The sequence below is a fragment of the Bubalus bubalis genome, chromosome 23 (genome assembly GCF_019923935.1).
Source record: "Bubalus bubalis isolate 160015118507 breed Murrah chromosome 23, NDDB_SH_1, whole genome shotgun sequence".
In the NCBI taxonomy this organism is placed as follows: domain Eukaryota; kingdom Metazoa; phylum Chordata; class Mammalia; order Artiodactyla; family Bovidae; genus Bubalus; species Bubalus bubalis.
In genome coordinates, this window is record NC_059179.1 from 35,581,163 (window position 1) to 35,599,982 (window position 18,820).

The window sequence follows — 18,820 nt, forward strand, 5'->3', positions numbered from 1 at the left end:
GATGTTTCAGTAGACTAGTAGTCCGATAAATTATGAAATTTACTTGATAAATAAAACATTTTACATACTGAGGTGAGCATTTGAGTTTAAACAGTCTGGTCAGGTATTTCCTTTCTGTCCTTTGGTTTTAGATTTTAGTATTTGCCATCGGGTGGCAGTATTGACTACCAAAGCACGCACTTAGGACTCCATGGCATTTTTCAAGTTGTAGAAACTTGATGATTTTGTTTGTTTTAGAAAAAGAGGAAATCTTTCATCTCAGATCCATGAATATTTTATCATAAATTATTTTTTTCAGGGTTATTCATGTAACATATTAGGACATAGTTACTTTAGGATAGTGTGTATAAGTACACAGCATAACTTACGTTTTCCTTTAGAAATTTAATAAAGGGAGAAAGAAAAGAGACATTTAAACGACACTAAAATTGACTTTAAGACTTTTTTGACCTTAGATTAAGATAGAGTTGTCATCAATGGATATGAGGGAGACTTTAGGAGGCAGATCAGTTTGGGTTTGGCATGTTATGTTTGAGATATCTTTTAGACGTCTTAGAGGAGATGTTAAAAGGCAGTTGGAGTTTAGTGGAGAGAGGTCTGTACTGTTTTGGGCTGACTGGCTTAAAAATGTTAAATTGGAAATAGTTGATGATACCGAAAACCATGAGTTCAGCTGAGATCATGAAGGAAGGGAGTACAGAGAGAGAATGGAACAAAGGACTGAGTTGTGGGTTACAACAAAATTCACAGACTATTCTGTGCTAGCAGAGGTTTCTTGCTTATAGAAACTTACCTAATGTAGAAAAACTTACAACCACTTATTTTATTGCCTCTGGCTTAGACAGGTAGGATAGGCAGATCTTGTCCTCAATCCCATCTCACTCTGTATTTATCATTTTCAGCTAATCAGAACCAGTCTGTAAGGCTTTGTTTCAGGCCTTTCACAACACGAAAACTGTAATTGGAGAGCACTGATCTTTGCTAAAAGAAGGACAGTCCTTTTCATACTGTAATAGCATCATTGACCTAAACTGTGAGAACCACGTATTCTTGGAACAGACTACTGTAGTGATTACCACTCACACAATTCATTGTTTTATAAAATTCAGATATTGTCAGAATAGCTGTGGACATTTAAACTGCACTAAAATTGATAACTGTCCTTTGGAGATTGGTTTTATGGGCCTTGAAAATGTTTAGAATACTTTGGATACAGAACCCAAATCAGATTTTTCTAACGATGTTAGAAGATAAGATGCGTGCAGCAGTGTTATCTCATTTGCCTTTTATTGTAGAGAATTTCAGATGCAGTGCACATATTAGACCACAGGACTATTTCTGGAGTGATTACAGTAAGTTACGTGTACTGCTCTTCACATCTTCCTTCTCAGCATATTTCTTCCTTTCCTATTAGCAATTCAATTTCTTTTTGGGCAATTGCCTTTCACTCATTGTGAGTAATCTTGATGGGATGATAAATCCATATACCTACCTATTTTAAGTGTAACTTTTCAGCCTCTTTTAAAAATTATTTGAATTTCCCCATATTTCTTCAACAAATTCCCGTTTTTCCTTAATTTCCCCAAAACGAGTTTCTGTGGCTTACAATCAAAGAAATCTGATATACGACACTAGAGATACTATTAGAGGACAAGTTGTATTTTCTGTTACTAGATTTATTTAAAATACCAAAAGTTCAGTATAGAGTTATTTATAGAAATGCAGCTTAACGAGTTGTGTTGATATAGTTCAAAGTTAGCAATGTTTATTTAATATTTCCTGTTGAGGAACTACAAAAAGAAAATAAATAAAAAATTTGTCCTTAATATGTTTCACCTTAGTAGTAAGATAAATATTTTTTTCATGATGTCATAGATTAAATATGAATTAAATGTATGAGCCAAAACTGTATCAAAAACAAGTCTAAAACTCTGGAGCATGATTTTTTTTCCTCCCAAACTCTTGTTTGACTGGGTTACTTTTCAGTTTTTTTTCCTGCTTTAAAATGATGTAAAGGAACTCTATTCAGACTAATTCTTTTTTTTTCTGAGAAATCAAAGCATGCTGTTAAAATGCCAGTCAGTTGTTAGGAGAGATAAAATTTTACTGCTTGATTTTCCATCCTGCATCTTTGTATATAGCACTTACAGTTTTTCTAGTAACATCAGCAGTTAGTATATAAATCTATTCATGAAGTTAGGGGACCTTCCAGGAATTGCTGTTTCACTCAGTTGAAGACTTTAAATTTATATCATTCTTTATGGAAGAAAAAGTATTTTATAAGATTTGTCTAAAGCAAGTAAAATTTTTGTACTGATTTCCATTATCATATCAGAGATAGATTCCATTAGAAAAACTTTTCCAGTGCAAAAGAGAGAAGGAAGGAAGAATGTAATTCAGTAATTCTGGAATTGCTTTGGAAAAACTTTCAAAACTTTGTAGTACTTTATTCTGGGTTTTGTCATTTGCAATTATTTCTTAATTGGATTTACCTGTGATTATAGAAATGTTTTAGTTATAATTTTATTGTTTTCTTTTGGCATGTATATTTATAATACCTAATAATGCTAGGCTTCATTAGCATATTTTGCCTGTAGACTTAATTATACTTAGTTTCCTTGTATATTGAAATGAGAGAATAAACTTCATAATAGTAATATGCTTACTATTATGAAGCTTTCATAGTAGTATTCAATATTAAGTACAGTTTCATTCAGTCTTACTTTATTTACACAGGAGTCTATGTTCTTCAGGTATAATCTCCATGATTAAAATGAAGTTTAGAAAAGTTAAATAATTTTTCCAAGATTTCATGGCTGATAAGTGGGAAAGTGAGGTTTGACTTTGTTTTAATCTTTTGTGATCCTAAGGACATTTTCATTCATCCATTCAATAAGTGAATACTGAGGCCAGTCATGTAGGAGTCGTAGACGATCTTTAGGATTTTTATTTTTAGCGTGATAGCAAATCAATTGAAAGATTTTGAGGGAATTGATAAGAGTAGATTTATGTTTTTAATCATTCTGGTTGCATTATGGAGAGTTGAATGTGATAGGTAGAGAAGAAGAATAGAAATAAGAAGACCAGTTTGGAGACTATTTCAGTAATTGGGGTGAGATGGATGGTGGCTTGGACAAGGATGTTAGTTGTAAAGGAAAGGATCTGTGTGAAGAGACTGGTAGAGATGATTGAATTTAAAAATGTTTATAATTGGTAAAGTTCAGACACTGAGACACCAACCAATCAACAGGATCCTGGATAAGCCATGCTGTGTAAGGTAATTACCCCTTTAGTGGTCTTTTGTGAAGAGTCTGGATTATTGCAGAGGGGCCAGGGTAACTTGGAAGGGGAAGACCTGGTAACCTGCACCATCTACTTAATCAGTGAAGTATTTCTATATTTTAACAGTTGGGAAGGCTGCATTCCTACGTACCTAATGAATGTCAGTCCAGGATTTGTTGGATATGGATATGGGAGAAAAAGAGAACTCAATAGCTCTAAGATCTTTGTCCTGAACAACTGGGTGAATTAGAGTACTGTTTACTGAGATGGTAAACACAGGTGAAGGAACAGATTTGGGAGGGGGGCATCAAGGTTTTAGGTTTGGACATATTAAGTTTGAGATGATTATGAGACATCCCAGTGGAAATGTCATGTCATTTCAGTTCAGCTCAGTCATTCAGTCGTGTCCGACTCTTTGCGACCCCATGGACTGCTGCACGCCAGGCTTTCCTGTCCATCATCAACTCCCAGAGCCTACTCAAACTCATGTCCATCTCATCAGTGATGCCATCCAACCATCTCATCCTCTGTCATCCCTTTCTCCTCCTGCCTTCAATCTTTCCCGGCATCAGGGTTTTTTCCAGTGAGTTGGTTCTTTGCATCAGGTGGTCAAAGTATTGGAGTTTCAGCTTCAGCATCAGTCCTTCTAATGCATATTCAGGACTGATTCCTTTAGGATGAACTGGTTGGATCTCCTTGTAGTTTAAGGGGACTCTCAAGAGTCTTCTCCAACACCCCAGTTCAATAGCATCGATTCTTTGGCGCTCAGCTTTCTTTATAGCCCAACTCTCACATCCATTCTTGACTACTGGAAAAACCTTAGCTTTGACTAGACTGACGTTTGTTGGTAAAGTAATGTCTCTGCTTTTTAATATGCTGTCTAGGTTGGTCATAGCTTTTCTTCCAAGGAGCAAGAGTCTTTTAATTTCATGGCTGCAGTCACCATCTGCAGTGATTTTGGAGCCCTCAAAATAAAGTCTGTCACTGTTGCCGTTGTTTCCCCATCTGTTTGCTATGAAGTGATGGGACCAGATTCCATGATCTTAGTTTTCTGCATGTTGAGTTTTAAGCCAACGTTTTCACTCTCCTCTTTCACTTTCATCAAGAGGCTCTTTAGTTCTTCTTCACTTTCTGCCATAAGGGTGGTGTCATCTGCTTATCCAAGGTTATTAATATTTCTCCCAGCAATCTTGATTCCAGCTTGTGCTTCATCTAGCCTGGCATTTCGCATGATGTACTCTGCATATAAGTTAAATAAGCAGGGCGACAATATATGTAGGTAGTTTAATTTTGAGTCTAGAATTCAAGAGAGATTGTAAGGATGGAGATATAAATTTGAGAGGGATCAGAGTATAATTCTACTTTGGGTTATAGAATAGCCTCAAAAATATTTCTCTCAATGGCACCCCACTCCAGTACTCTTGCCTGGAAAATCCCCATGGACGGAGGAGCCTGGTAGGCTGCAGTCCATGGGGTCGCTAAGAGTCGGACACGACTGAGCGACTTCACTTTCACTTTTCACTTTTATGCATTGGAGGAGGAAATGGCAACCCATTCCAGTGTTCTTGCCTGGAGAATCCCAGGGACGGGGGAGCCTGGTGGGCTGCCGTCTATGGGGTCGCACAGAGTTGGACACGACTAAAGCGACTTAGCAGCAGCAGCAGCAGCCTGTCACTAGTGCCAAAAGTTACATCATTAGAAATTCATTTGTGCTCTTGGATTAACCCGTGGAAAAGGTAAATATTTATGAAACACACTGTAACTTGAACTAGTTTAGTACATCTTTTTCAAGAGAGCTGTAATCTACTTACCTTGAGGAGATTCCCATATTGATTGATGAAAGTTATACAGGGAGAATTATGCAGAGATGTTCCATAAGTGTCCAGATAATAAAGTGATGGATTTTTCATGGATGTATTTTTATGAAATGGGAGTCTTGGATGGGCTTAGATGATATTTAATGGGTGGTGGAGCCTTTGTGTGTATAATGCATTCTTTATAGTTATTTGTGTTTTAAACTAACATTCAGTATATAAGTTAACTCTTTTAATCATTTTAGTTGTAGAGTACAGAAAACTACAAATTAAGACATCTAATTTTCCTTAAAATTTTAAGTCATATTCATATATCTTTCATTCTGTATATAAGTGTATTAATTTAGAGTAAAATAATGACAATCTGTAGAGTTTGGCTGTTGACCATTCCTTCTAATCACTGCTAGAAGTTACAGAAAATATGGTAGTAACAAAGACAGGAAAAAGTTTCTGTTTTGCATAGAAAAGTAGATATTTCAGATTGCACAGTAAAGTTTTTAAAATCTCTAAAGTCTAGTTTCTTGTACTAAAGAACAATATTTATCTTAAGTTAAATCAAAAATTTTAGTTATTAACATTCAGTCAGTTCAGTTATTAGCATTAGTTTCCTACAATTGCTGTAACAAATTACCACAAACTTGTTGTCTTAACGGGGGCTTCCCTGATAGCTCAGTTGGTAAAGAATTCCCCTGCAATGCAGGAGACCCCGGCTCGATTCCTGTGTCGGGAAGATCCCCTGGAGAAGGGATTGGCTACCCACTCCAGTGTTTTTGGGCTTCCCTTGTGGCTCAGCTGGTAAAGAATCTGCCTGCAATGCGGGAGACCTGGGTTTGATCCCTGGGTTGGGAAAATACCCTGGAGAAGGGAAAGGCTACCCACTCCGGTATTCTGGCCTGGAGAATTCCATGGACAGTCCATGGAATCGCAAAGAGTCGGACATGAGTGAGGAACTTTCACTTTCACTTTGGTGTCTTAACACATACTTAAAGGTCTGAATCGGTTTCACTGAGCCAAAATCAAGGTGTTGGCAGGGCCACACTCCTTCTGAAGTCTCTTAAGAAAGAATCTGCATCCTTGACTTTTCTAGCAGTAGAGTTGCAATGCCTGCTTTCCTTGGCTTTTTCCCCTTCTTCCATCTCCGAAGCATGGAGCACAGCATCTTGCTTCAGTGGTCCTGGTGATTTCTCCTTCTGTAGTCAAATCTCTCTTAGAAAGGCATGTGTGATTACATGAAGAGCCCACTTGGTTTGTCCAAGATAACTCCCCAGCTCAAGATCTTTAACTTAATTATGTTTACAGAGTCCCTTTTGCCCAATAAGGTAAGAGTCATAGATTCTAGTGATTAGAACCTGCTTTATCTTTGGTGCTCATTATTTAGCCTACCACAAGGTTGCTCTGAACTGTTTTGTTTTAGTGTGGACTTCATACATGATTATTGATTTGAATATCTTAAGAAGTTTACATGCCAATATTCTCTATCAACCTCTGCCAGGCAAAACTATATTATTTGACTGTTTCCAACTCTGTGCCTTTAGGCAGCAGACTTGTTTTTAACTTTTTATTTAGAAAGAGTTTCAAATTTATAGAAAAATTGCAAGAACAGGGATTGTACAAAGAATATACAAATGCTCTTTACCCAGATTAACCTATTAACATTTTATAATTTTGGTTTATTATTCTTGACTTAAATCTACATTTTTCTTTTAAAGAAAACAGCATTTAGTATTCAGAGCAGTAGGTATACCACTTATGTATAATGCCCATATGATCTTATTTCTTTTCAGTTAAATTAGAGGTTGGCAAATTTTTCTGTAACAACATATAGGAAGTATTTTTGGCTTTGTGAATTGTATGGTCTCTCTTGAAACTGCTCAACTCTGCCGAGTATGGCAAACGCAGCCTTCAGTAATACTTAACTGAGTGAGCATACTGTGTTCTTACAAAACTTCATTTACAAAAACATGTACTGGGTTGGATTTTGCTCATGGACTGTTTTTTGCCAACCTGAGTTAAAAGAGGTCTCAGTGGTTTAGAATTGTAATTTTAACTTAAAAAAAAATGAACATGTTCCTTTAATTTCTTTGGTTACTAAGGTGTAGTTCACTGACTTTTCACTTAGAAATGATACATTTTTCTGTGTCTGATTTAAAAGATTTTTTTGTTATCAAAGAGGTGATCTATCTAATTTTTACCTGAAAAATACAGACTCATAGAATGTAAACCTTGAAAAGGACTTTGAAGATGAATGAATGAATGCATGGGTGAGTGAATAAATAAGCAAATAAAAACTGTAAAGGTTAATATTTCTGAAATTAGGGTCTGTTGGGATGTTTTAACATTTTGTGATTCAGTGATGATCTAAAACTTTTTTGATAAGAAATCATTACTTTCATAATTGTGTAAAAATGCTGCTTGATTGCAGTGCCAGCATTTGTGTTGACTGTTGAGTTAGGACCAAATAGTATTCTTATTATAGGCTAAAAAAAATAATAAAATGTACTGATACTTTTGTGATACGTGGAGGTCAAATGATGTTAGGGTCTATTTTATAAATTAGAAAGGTTTGTAAATGGTAGATGAAAGAAAAGTGCCGTGAGAGTTATTTTGTCAAAGTAATACAGGTATCTTAAAGTTGTGTAAAAAAGGTGCTATAGCATTAATATCATTTCCAACAGGAGTCTAATGAATTACTTTGAGCAGAACAACATCATCCATCATGTTAAGCAAATATTAATTTTACTGATTTTATAAGCTTTTTTATGAACATAATTTATAAGCTTATGTTAGTTTTATATTTATAAAAGAACTTTGAACATAATATATTTCTATTAGTTTCATTAGAGTTAAAATAGTTTATGAGCCCTTAAATTTGATGAAAATAAATGTATTTCCATTAGGAGCATTCCTTCCAAGTTTGAGAAACACTGATCTAGCCTAGTTGGCTACATTTTACAGATGATGAACCAAGACTCATGAGCAACGTAGTGAATGTGGATAGGAAAAGACAATGTTTTCAACTTGTAGTATTTAAGTTATCCTCTACTCATTAATAGTTTTTTTAAATTATGCATAATAATTTTTTCAGTTTATGAACAGTAAGCCTCTCTACCAATGCCAATTTTGGTTGTTCAGTAAGAATGCTGCTAAGAAAAAAATGTAATTTTTATTTTTGTGTTTCTTTAATACAGTTGTAAACAGAAAGTGCCACAATTTACAAATGCTTTAATTTCCACTCTTCTTTAAAAAAACTTAAATATTTATAATAACCCTTAGGAGGTATTTCTGTTTCATAGATGAAGGCTTGACGGTGGCGGAGGTAAACAGACTTACCCAAGGTCACACTTTTAGTGACTGAACTGGGGTTTGAGTACATTGTTTTCCATTTTCCTTTCTAATATTCAAGTAGAATATTAGCATACTAAAATAAATCTGAAATTTATATTATTTAAAGGATTCTTTCAAATTGTGATATGTATTTGAACATATTCAAGCCTAATTTGAGTATATGATTTTTTTTTCCTCCTGTAAGCATTACATTTGCTATTAAGAGTTTTTCCTGTAAGTTATATTCCAGACTATTTATTGTGTACAGTATATTTATTAATATGATGAGCATTGAATTCTTAAATTCCCTTAACCCATATATTCTATTTCTGTAGTCTAAGGTCTTTGTTTAATGCATTGCATTGTTTGATTTTTCTTTTACATAGGTCCTGATTGTTCTTTGAACGTTCCTTCTACCGAGTCTTACTGGATTCTGCCAAATGTTAAGCCCTTCAGTCCTTCCGTAGGTCGGGCTTCCCATAAAGCTGTTTTACATGGGAAATTTATGTGGGTGATTGGTGGATATACTTTTAACTACAGTTCTTTTCAAATGGTCTTGAAGTAAGTTTTTTTCCCATATTTTTACAATCTATTTTTTAAGCTGGGTATTTTTGGATAATGAAGACTATCCTAAATGTCTTATTGCTATGCTGATTCATGAATGGTTGTCTTTGTAATAGTATCTGTTTTCCACATGGGACTGATTTGAGAATGTATAAACTCAGTATATCCAAAAGTTATTTGTCACTCTGCATATATGTTTGTTCTTTGTAGACATTTCTTTAACTTTCTACAGTGCTTTTATTAAATTCTGAATAAGAAAGTATTAGCTTTAAATAAGGCCAGGCCAGGCCTTTGTGAATCCTGGTCACCTTTTATTTTTTCAGAATGAAGTATAATTACTTATATAAAAATAATTTCAGTTTTTTTCCCCCTCAAATTTTAATTTACCTAAACTTTTACTCTGCATTTACTTTGCAAACTTTTATTGGTAGAACGGTACCAGTGTTGTAAAATAGTTTATTGATTTACTGTGGACTTAATGGAGATTGTCCTTTGCATGATTGGATGATAAGGAGAGTTGCATGAATGCCAGCTTTATCTGATTTTTTTCAGCTGTTGACTGTATTTTATAAACTACTCAATAACAAAATGAAAGAGGAAATAAAAATAATTTGATTATCAGTGCTGTTTTCAGGGGTCACATTCATAATATGTAATAACTGGTTTAACTTGGGCATCAAGCAGTCAGAAATGACCTTGGACGGTGTACCATATGGTGTATGCCCCAAAAGGGTTGCTGTATTTAGCAGATAAATATACAGGACACCCAGTTAAATTTGAATTTCAGATCAACAGTGAATACTTTTTTAGTATGAGTAGGCCTTTTGTAATTTTATTTTTCAGTTTTGTCTTGAATGTTGCATGGGTCATACTTATACCAAAAAATTTGTGGTTTATTTGAAATTCAGATTTAGCTGGGCATTCTGTATCTATAAACCCTAATTTCTGAATATATTGGCCCTATTAATTTGGGGGATTAAAAAATTCTGTATATAAGAGGAGATTGCTTTAAAACTATGATTGAGTATGACTGGAATTACAGTGTAAAATAAATTCTGGAGAGAGAGAGGAAGAATTTTGAGTAAACATTGTAATAAATGAAGGATAACAATATCCTTCAATATCCTGTAACAATAAATGAAAGATAAAATATAGTAGAAAGAACTGAAAGAGAATTGGTAGGATTATTAAGATATGCAAAGAACTTGAGGAACTGAGATTTAAATGTGGAAAAGAAAAGGAAATTAGCTATGATTCATGAAAACAAAAAGTTTGTGAAAATAGAGTGGAAGTTTGGATTAAATTATAGCATTTGCAAAGTAGGGTTGTGAAGACAGTATAGTTGTCAAGGAAACTTGGACATCTTAAAAGTTTGTATTCTGTACAGGTTAAATAGCACATTTTAAATTAAGTGATGAAGTTTACTGATATTCTCCTAAACATAGATTTTCTATTTGAACCAGATAGTTTATTTTTTTTGTTTGAAACCTGTTTCTTTTGGTTACAGTGTTTATTTAGTTTTGTGGTAAACTAGAGGTATAAGATTAGAAGTAACTTTGTTGCTGTTTTCACAGGTTAGAGAATGTTTTTTCATTATTCTGAAGGCGGTTTAGTTGTAGGTAAGGATGTTTAAAAAGCTTTTTAGAAGTGATGGTGTCAGTAATAAGTTGATTAATCTTCTATAATATAATTTAATTGAGGTGTACATGTTACATTTAAGACAAATTATTCAGTAAATGATATAAGAATTTTGTATTAGTGTCTATTAGTATTTTACAGAATATTTATTCATTGACATTAGTGAAAATTAACTTGTAATCATGGGCATAGCAAATCGTTTTGAACGCATTATGTGCTTAGTTCTTGTGATATAGAACATCTCAGGTGGCTCAGTGGTAAAGAATCCATGTGCAATTCAGGAGATGTGGGTTCAATCCCTGGGTCATGAGGATTCCCTAGAGAAGGAAATGGCAGTCTACTCCAGTATTTTTGTCTGGGAAATCCCATGGACAGAGGAGCCTTATAGGCTATAGTCCACAGGGTTGCAAAATTGTCAAACATAACTTAGTGACTGAACAATAACAGCTTGGGATATATCAGTGGATATGATGAATAGCCTATCTTTATGAAGTTAGTGAGGAAAGATAGACAATTAGATGAAAAAAGTAACTACCGTGATAACAAGTATACAGGACTTCCCAAGTGGCTCAGTCGTAAAGAATCTGCCTGGCAAGCAGGAGACTCGGGTTTGATCTCTGGGTCAGGAAAATCCCCTGGAGAAGGGCATGGCAACTCATTCCAGTATTCTTGCCTGGGAAATTCCATGAACAGAGGAGCCTAGCGGGCTGCAGTCCATGGGGTTGCAAAGAGTTGGACATGACATACCCACTGAACAACAGCAACAAAATGAATTATGTATATGCACATATATACACAGATAGATATAGATAGATAGCAAAATAGCAGCGGTAAGCAAATTAGGACTGCTGAAGAGGAGGGAGTTGCAGTTATAAACGCAGTGGTTAAAGTGGCTTCATGGGAAAGATGAGAACTGAGCAGACTTGAAGGGTCAGACATGGGTGGTGCAGTTATCTGGAGGCAGAGAAAAGAGCCAGACAAAAGCCTTAAGGTGGATGCTGCTTGGAGATTTCAAGATGCAACAAACAGGCCCATATGACTTTAAAAGTGTAGACGAGCTCACTATTGTTTAGGTTAATCAACTGGTTCAAATGATTAAGCTGAACAGAATAATTCCAGTAATAAATAGCCTAGTCAAGTTAATGCATATTACATATTTAGATGATTGAATCCTAATTTAGAGTAGGTATGTGTTGAATGAGTCTTTATTAAAAATTTCTAATATGGTATATGAAATTATGAGTTTATTTGTAATTGTTTTGAATTTAATGAATATTTAAATACAAAGAAAGCATATGCAAATTAAAAAACCTAAAATGAATCTTAGCTTATGAAGTTATATTTATTTTCTTCTTGTTTTTAGTTACAATTTAGAAAGCAGTATATGGAATGTAGGAGCTGTATCAAGGGGACCTCTCCAGAGATATGGGCATTCTCTTGCTTTGTATCAGGTATGGATCCTGCTTTAAATTTTAATCTTTTTTTTTTTTTAATTAGCCTTAGAGAAAAAAATACTAAATCTCAGATTTATTTCAAATACTTAATGAAAATAAGAGATAAGATGAGTCACAATAACTTGAAATGTCATAGATTTTTTATACTATTTTAGTAAAAAAATAGATTTTAATGCTATCCTTCATTGAACATGGGGAGAAAAGAAGATTGACTTTTTGTTCATGACTTTATACCTTGTCATCAGATCAATCACTTAAAAAATTTTGATAAAGTACACATAACAAAAGTTTACCATTTTACCCATTTTTAACAATACAGTCTATCTAGTGGCATTAAGTGCATTCACATTATGAATGTCATTTCCATTCATAATTTCCATTATTCCATTATTTCTTTTTTTTTTAATTTTATTTTATTTTTAAACTTTACATAATTGTATTAGTTTTGCCAAATATCCAAATGAATCCGCCACAGGTATACATGTGTTCCCCATCCTGAACCCTCCTCCCTCCGCATACCATCCCTCTGGGTCATCCCAGTGCACTAGCCCCAAGCATCCAGTATCGTGCATAGAACCTGGACTGGCAACTCGTTTCCTACATGATATTTTACATGTTTCAATGCCATTCTCCCAAATCTTCCCACCCTCTCCCTCTCCCACAGAGTCCATAAGACTGTTCTATACACCAGTGTCTCTTTTGCTGTCTCGTACACAGGGTTATTGTTACCATCTTTCTAAATTCCATATATATGCATTAGTATACTGTATTGGTGTTTGTCTTTCTGGCTTACTTCACTCTGTATAATAGGCTCCAGTTTCATCCACCTCATTAGAACTGATTCAAATGTATTCTTTTTAATGGCTGAGTAATACTCCATTGTGTATATGTACCATGGCTTTCTTATCCATTCATCTGCTGATGGACATCTAGGTTGCTTCCATGTCCTGGCTATTATAAACAGTGCTGCGATGAACATTGGGGTACACGTGTCTCTTTCCCTTCTGGTTTTCTCAGTGTGTATGCCCAGCAGTGGGATTGCTGGATCATAAGGCAGGTCTATTTCCAGTTTTTTAAGGAATCTCCACACTGTTCTCCATAGTGCCTGTACTAGTTTGCATTTCCACCAACAGTGTAAGAGGGTTCCCTTTTTTCCACACCCTCTCCAGCATTTATTATTTGTAGACTTTTGGATCGCAGCCATTCTGACTGGTGTGAAATGGTACCTCATAGTGGTTTTGATTTGCATTTCTCTGATAATGAGTGATGTTGAGCATCTTTTCATGTGTTTGTTAGCCATCTGTATGTCTTCTTTGGAGAAATGTCTATTTAGTTCTTTGGCCCATTTTTTGATTGGGTCATTTATTTTTCTGGAGTTGAGCTGTAGGAGTTGCTTGTATATTTTTGAGATTAGTTGTTTGTCAGTTGCTTCATTTGCTATTATCTTCTCCCATTCTGAAGGCTGTCTTTTCACCTTGCTAATAGTTTCCTTTGATGTGCAGAAGCTTTTAAGGTTAATTAGGTCCCATTTGTTTATTTTTGCTTTTATTTCCAATATTCTGGGAGGTGGGTCATAGAGGATCCTGCTGTGATGTATGTCAGAGAGTGTTTTGCCTATGTTCTCCTCTAGGAGTTTTATAGTTTCTGGTCTTACATTGAGATCTTTAATCCATTTTGAGTTTATTTTTGTGTATGGTGTTAGAAAGTGTTCTAGTTTCATTCTTTTACAAGTGGTTGACCAGATTTCCCAGCACCACTTGTTAAAGAGATTGTCTTTAATCCATTGTATATTCTTGCCTCCTTTGTCAAAGATAAGGTGTCCATATGTGCATGGATTTATCTCTGGGCTTTCTATTTTGTTTCATTGATTTATATTTCTGTCTTTGTGCCAGTACCATACTGTCTTGATAACTGGGCTTTGTAATAGAGCCTGAAGTCAGGTAGGTTGATTCCTCCAGTTCCATTCTTCTTTCTCAAGATCGCTTTGGCTATTCGAGGTTTTTTGTATTTCCATACAAATTGTGAAATTATTTGTTCTAGCTCTGTGAAGAATACTGTTGGTAGCTTGCTAGGGATTGCATTGAATCTATAGATTGCTTTGGGTAGTATACTCATTTTCACTATATTGATTCTTCCAATGCATGAACATGGTATATTTCTCCATCTATTAGTGTCCTCTTTGATTACTTTCACCAGTGTTTTATAGTTTTCTATATATAGGTCTTTAGTTTCTTTAGGTAGATATATTCCTAAGTATTTTATTCTTTCCGTTGCAATGGTGAATGGAATTGTTTCCTTAATTTCTCTTTCTGTTTTCTCATTATTAGTGTATAGGAATGCAAGGGATTTCTGGGTGTTGATTTTATATCCTGCAACTTTACTATAGTCACTGATTAGTTCTAGTAATTTTCTGGTGGAGTCTTTAGGGTTTTCTATGTAGAGGATCATGTCATCTGCAAATAGTGAGAGTTTTACTTCTTCTTTCCCAATTTGGATTCCTTTTATTAATTTCCAGACTTTTTTTCATCTTCCAAAACTGAAACTGTACCCATACAGCAACTCCACATTTCCCCCCTTTCCCAGCCCCTGGCAAACCACCTTTCTGCTTTCTGTCTTTGTGAGTTTGACTATTCTAGGTACCTTATGTGAGTGGAATCATACAGTATTTAATGATTAATAAATGACTGGCTTATATAATGACTGGCTTATTTCACTTGGCAGTGAAATTTGGCACTTCACTTGGCACTTATTTCACAATGTCCTCAAGATTCATCTGTCTTGTAGCATGTGTCAGAATTTCCTTCTTTTTTTAAAGGCTGAATAATATTCCACTGTATCCATTTTGTTTATCCATTCATCCATTAGTATATACTTGGGTTGCTTTCACCTTTCTGGCTAGTATCAATAATGCTACTATGAACATGAGTATACAACCATCTGTTCAAGTCCCTGATTTCTGTTCTTTTGGATAGATAGTCAGAAGGGGAATTCCTAGATTTATTGGTAATTCTATTTTTAATTTTTTTTTTGAAGAACTGTCATATTGTTTTCCTCCATTGAACATGCTATCCTCCATTGAACATGGGGAGAAAAGAAGATTGAGTTTTTGTTCATGACTCTATACCTTGTCATCAGATCAATCACTTAAAAAATTTTGATAAAATACACATAACAAAGTTTACCATTTTACCCATTTTTAATAATACAGTCCATCTAGTGGCAGTACTTAATTCAAATTGTTGTACAGTCACTTCCATTATTTCCACACCTCTTTTCATGTTGCAAAACTGAAACTCTGACCATTTTATATTCCTACCAACAGTGCACAAGGATTCCAGTTCCTCCATATCCTTGTTAATACTTACTATTTTCTATTTTCTTTCTTTCTTATTTTTAAATAATAACATTCCTAATGAGTGTAAAGCAGTATCTCATGTAATTTTGATTTGTATTTCCCTAATGATTTATGATGTTGAACATCTTTTCAAGTGCTTATTGGCTATTTGTATGCTTTCTCTGAAGAAACTTATATCAAGTGTTTTGCCCGTTTTTAAGTTTTTCTCTTTTTTGGTGTTGAGTTGTAGGGGTTCTTTATATATTCTGGATTTTATCTCCTAACTGGATATATGATTTGCATATATTTTCTGTCATCCTGTGGGCTGTCTTTTTACTTTGTTGATAGTGTCCTTTAATGGGCAGGTATTTTGAAATAGTCCCGTTTATCTGTTTTTTTCTTTTTTTGCCTGTGCTTTTGGTATCATTTCCAATTTTGTATGAGGGTTCCAATGTCTACACATTTTTGCCAACACTAGTTACTGCCTTTTTGATGATAGCCATCCTAATGGGTATGAAGTGGTATTTTATGTTTGATTTGCCTTTCACTGTTGACTAACAATGTTAGTAGTCATGTGATTTTTTTTTGGGTATTTGTATTTTCTTTGAAGAAATGTCTGTTTAAGTTCTTTCCCCATTTTAAAATTATTGAGATGTCAGAGTTCTTTATCTATTCTAGATACAGGTCCTTTATTAGATACGTGATTTGCAAATATTTCTTCCCATTCTGTGAGCTTTTACTTTCGGTGGTGTCTTTTGAAGCACAGAAGTTTTTAACTTTGATGAAATCCAGTATATATACTTTTTCTTTTGTTGCTTGTGATTTTGGTGTCATATCTAAGAATATGTTGTCAAATCCAAGGTAATGCATATTTAGCTTGCGTCTTCTCTAAATGTTTTATAGCTTTTTGGCTTTTACTTTTAGGTCTTTGATCCATTTTGAGTTGTTTTGTATGTTCTGTGCAGTAAGGATTTAGGTTCACCCTTCTGCACGTAACTATCTTTCTTTTCTTAGCATCATTTGTTGAAGAGACTATTCTTTCCTTGTCGAATGGTCTTGGCACTTTTGTCAAATATCAGTTAGCCGTAGGATATGGATTTTTTTCTGGATTCTCAGTTATGTCGATTTATGTGTTTATTTTTTCCAGTAGCTTGCTATCTTGATTACTTTTGCTTTGTAGAAAGTTTTAATATTGAAAAGTGTTAATCCTCCAATTTTCTTTTTCTTTTTCAAGGTTGTTTAAATATTCTGGATCTATTGCAATTCTATATGATTTTTGGAATCAACTTGTCAGTTTCTACAAATCTGGAATTTTAACTGAGATTGCATTGAATCTGTAGATCAGTTTGGAGAGTACTGCAATCTTAACAATATTAAGTCTTCTGATCCAGGAACACAAGATGTCTTTGTATTAATTTAGATCTTTCAACAATTATTTGTAGCTTTTGAAGTATAAATTTGGTGTTTCTTTTCTTAAATTATTCCTAGTTATTTTATTCTTTTTGCTGCTTTGTAAATTGAATTGTTTACTTAAGTTTCATTTTTGGATTGTTCACTGAACGTGTATAGAAATATAAATTGATTTTTTTGTACATTGATTTTCTATTCTGCAGTGTTGCTGAAGTCAATAACTCTAATTCCTTTTTATTTCTTAGGATTCTCTATATACAAATTCCTATCACCTACAAACAGAAATATTTTACTCTTATTTTCCAATCTGGATGCCTTTATTCAGTTTTTGCATATTTGCTCAGGCTAAAAATCTTGAGTACAGTGTTGAATATAAGTGGCAAAAAGCAGGCATCTTTATAACTGACCTTGGTGAAACATCCAGCCTTTTATCATTAAATACAATATTAACTTTGTGTTTTTCTTAGGTGCTGTTTATTAGGTTGAAGAAATTCTTTTCTCTTTCTAGGTTATTGAAATAATAGTGATTTATGTATCATTCATTTCAATCACATATGATTTAATGCCATATGATTTTTATAATTTATAAGTGCTCTAAAGTATCTGCTCATAGCCATGAGAAGTGGTAATAAAAATGTACTCCACATAATATACAGAAATGTGTCTACTTTTCTGGTGAACAATGCTTGATGAAAACGGTGAATGTCTGTACTGCACAAAGCAGTACAAATAGATGGTAAAATTCAAATGTAACAACTAGGGACTTAACAACTACGATGGTTAATCAACCATATAATTTTTAATTAAAACACCTTAAAGTAACTTTTTGAAAGTGTGGCTTTCCCCCCATCTTGTAAGTAAAAGAATTAATCATCATTGTTCATGTGTTCCCATTTGACTTTTTACACATAAGAACTATGTCTTATGCATGTTGTGAGCAATTACTAAAATTTAATGTTTAAACATAGTCTTTAATTCATGTATCTTGATAAGATAGAAATATTTGGCGCATTAACATATGTTTTTTAATTTACAGGAAAACATCTTTATGTATGGAGGCAGAATTGAAACAAGTGATGGCAACGTCACAGATGAATTGTGGGTGTTTAACATACACAGCCAGTCGTGGAGCACAAAAACGCCCACGGTGCTTGGACACGGCCAGCAGTACGCTGTGGAGGGACACTCCGCACACATTATGGAGCTGGATAGTAGAGATGTTGTCATGATCATAATATTTGGATATTCTGCAATATATGGTTATACCAGCAGCATTCAGGAATACCATATCTGTGAGTTACTTTGAACATATAGCTATACTCTTTTTTTTATTGGTTGAGAATATTTTTATCTTTAATAAAATATTAATTTGGATTTATCAAAATGATTAGTTATTTGAAATTAGAATTACAAGCCAAGAATTAGTATTTTTTTATATAAACTTTTAAATTTTGTGTTAGATATTGCCCTATAATATTTATCTTCTTAGCTAAATGTGTGGAAATGTTACAGTACAGACACATTTTCTAAGGATTGAGAATGTGTATTTTTAAGTATGAGAGGTTCCAATAGATGGTGCTATTTCTTTGGATTTTACTTATGAATTGAGAGCTAAAATTAACCCAGTTATCTTTACTATGCATTCCATGACTTCAGGATTTTTCATTTTTCAGGGTTTTGTTCCTAATCTTATTGCAGTATCTCTGTGTATGTATTACTCTTCTGAAGTAAGCTTCTCAAGAATCGTCTTTTGGCTTCTATGAAAGATGATATCTGATGTGTGAGGGTGACTGGGACAATCATATATGACTTTCTCTACTATACTCTTAAATATTCTAATTTATTTTCTTGGTACTTTATTTCTTTGAATTCTTTATGACATTTTCAAATAGATGTAAGCTTTTTTTTTTCTTAATTTGTCTACAAATATGTATATACTATGGTTGCTATTTAGATTCAAGAACATACTTCACTTCTAGTTCTAGCCAGAATTATGAAAT

At 34.0% G+C, this 18,820-nt stretch overlaps 1 protein-coding gene across 5 annotated transcripts in view; it reads left to right on the top strand.

The window, feature by feature from the left end:
• Positions 1-18,820, top strand: part of ATRNL1 (attractin like 1) — an 802,632-nt gene that overhangs the window by 52,990 nt on the left and 730,822 nt on the right. For all 5 annotated transcript variants that reach the window (XM_025273995.3, XM_025273996.3, XM_044935104.2 and 2 more), the window contains exons 6-8: positions 8,807-8,981; positions 11,986-12,073; positions 17,857-18,112. In XM_025273995.3, the coding sequence (XP_025129780.3) occupies positions 8,807-8,981; positions 11,986-12,073; positions 17,857-18,112 (519 nt within the window). The remainder of the gene's footprint in view (positions 1-8,806; positions 8,982-11,985; positions 12,074-17,856; positions 18,113-18,820) is intronic.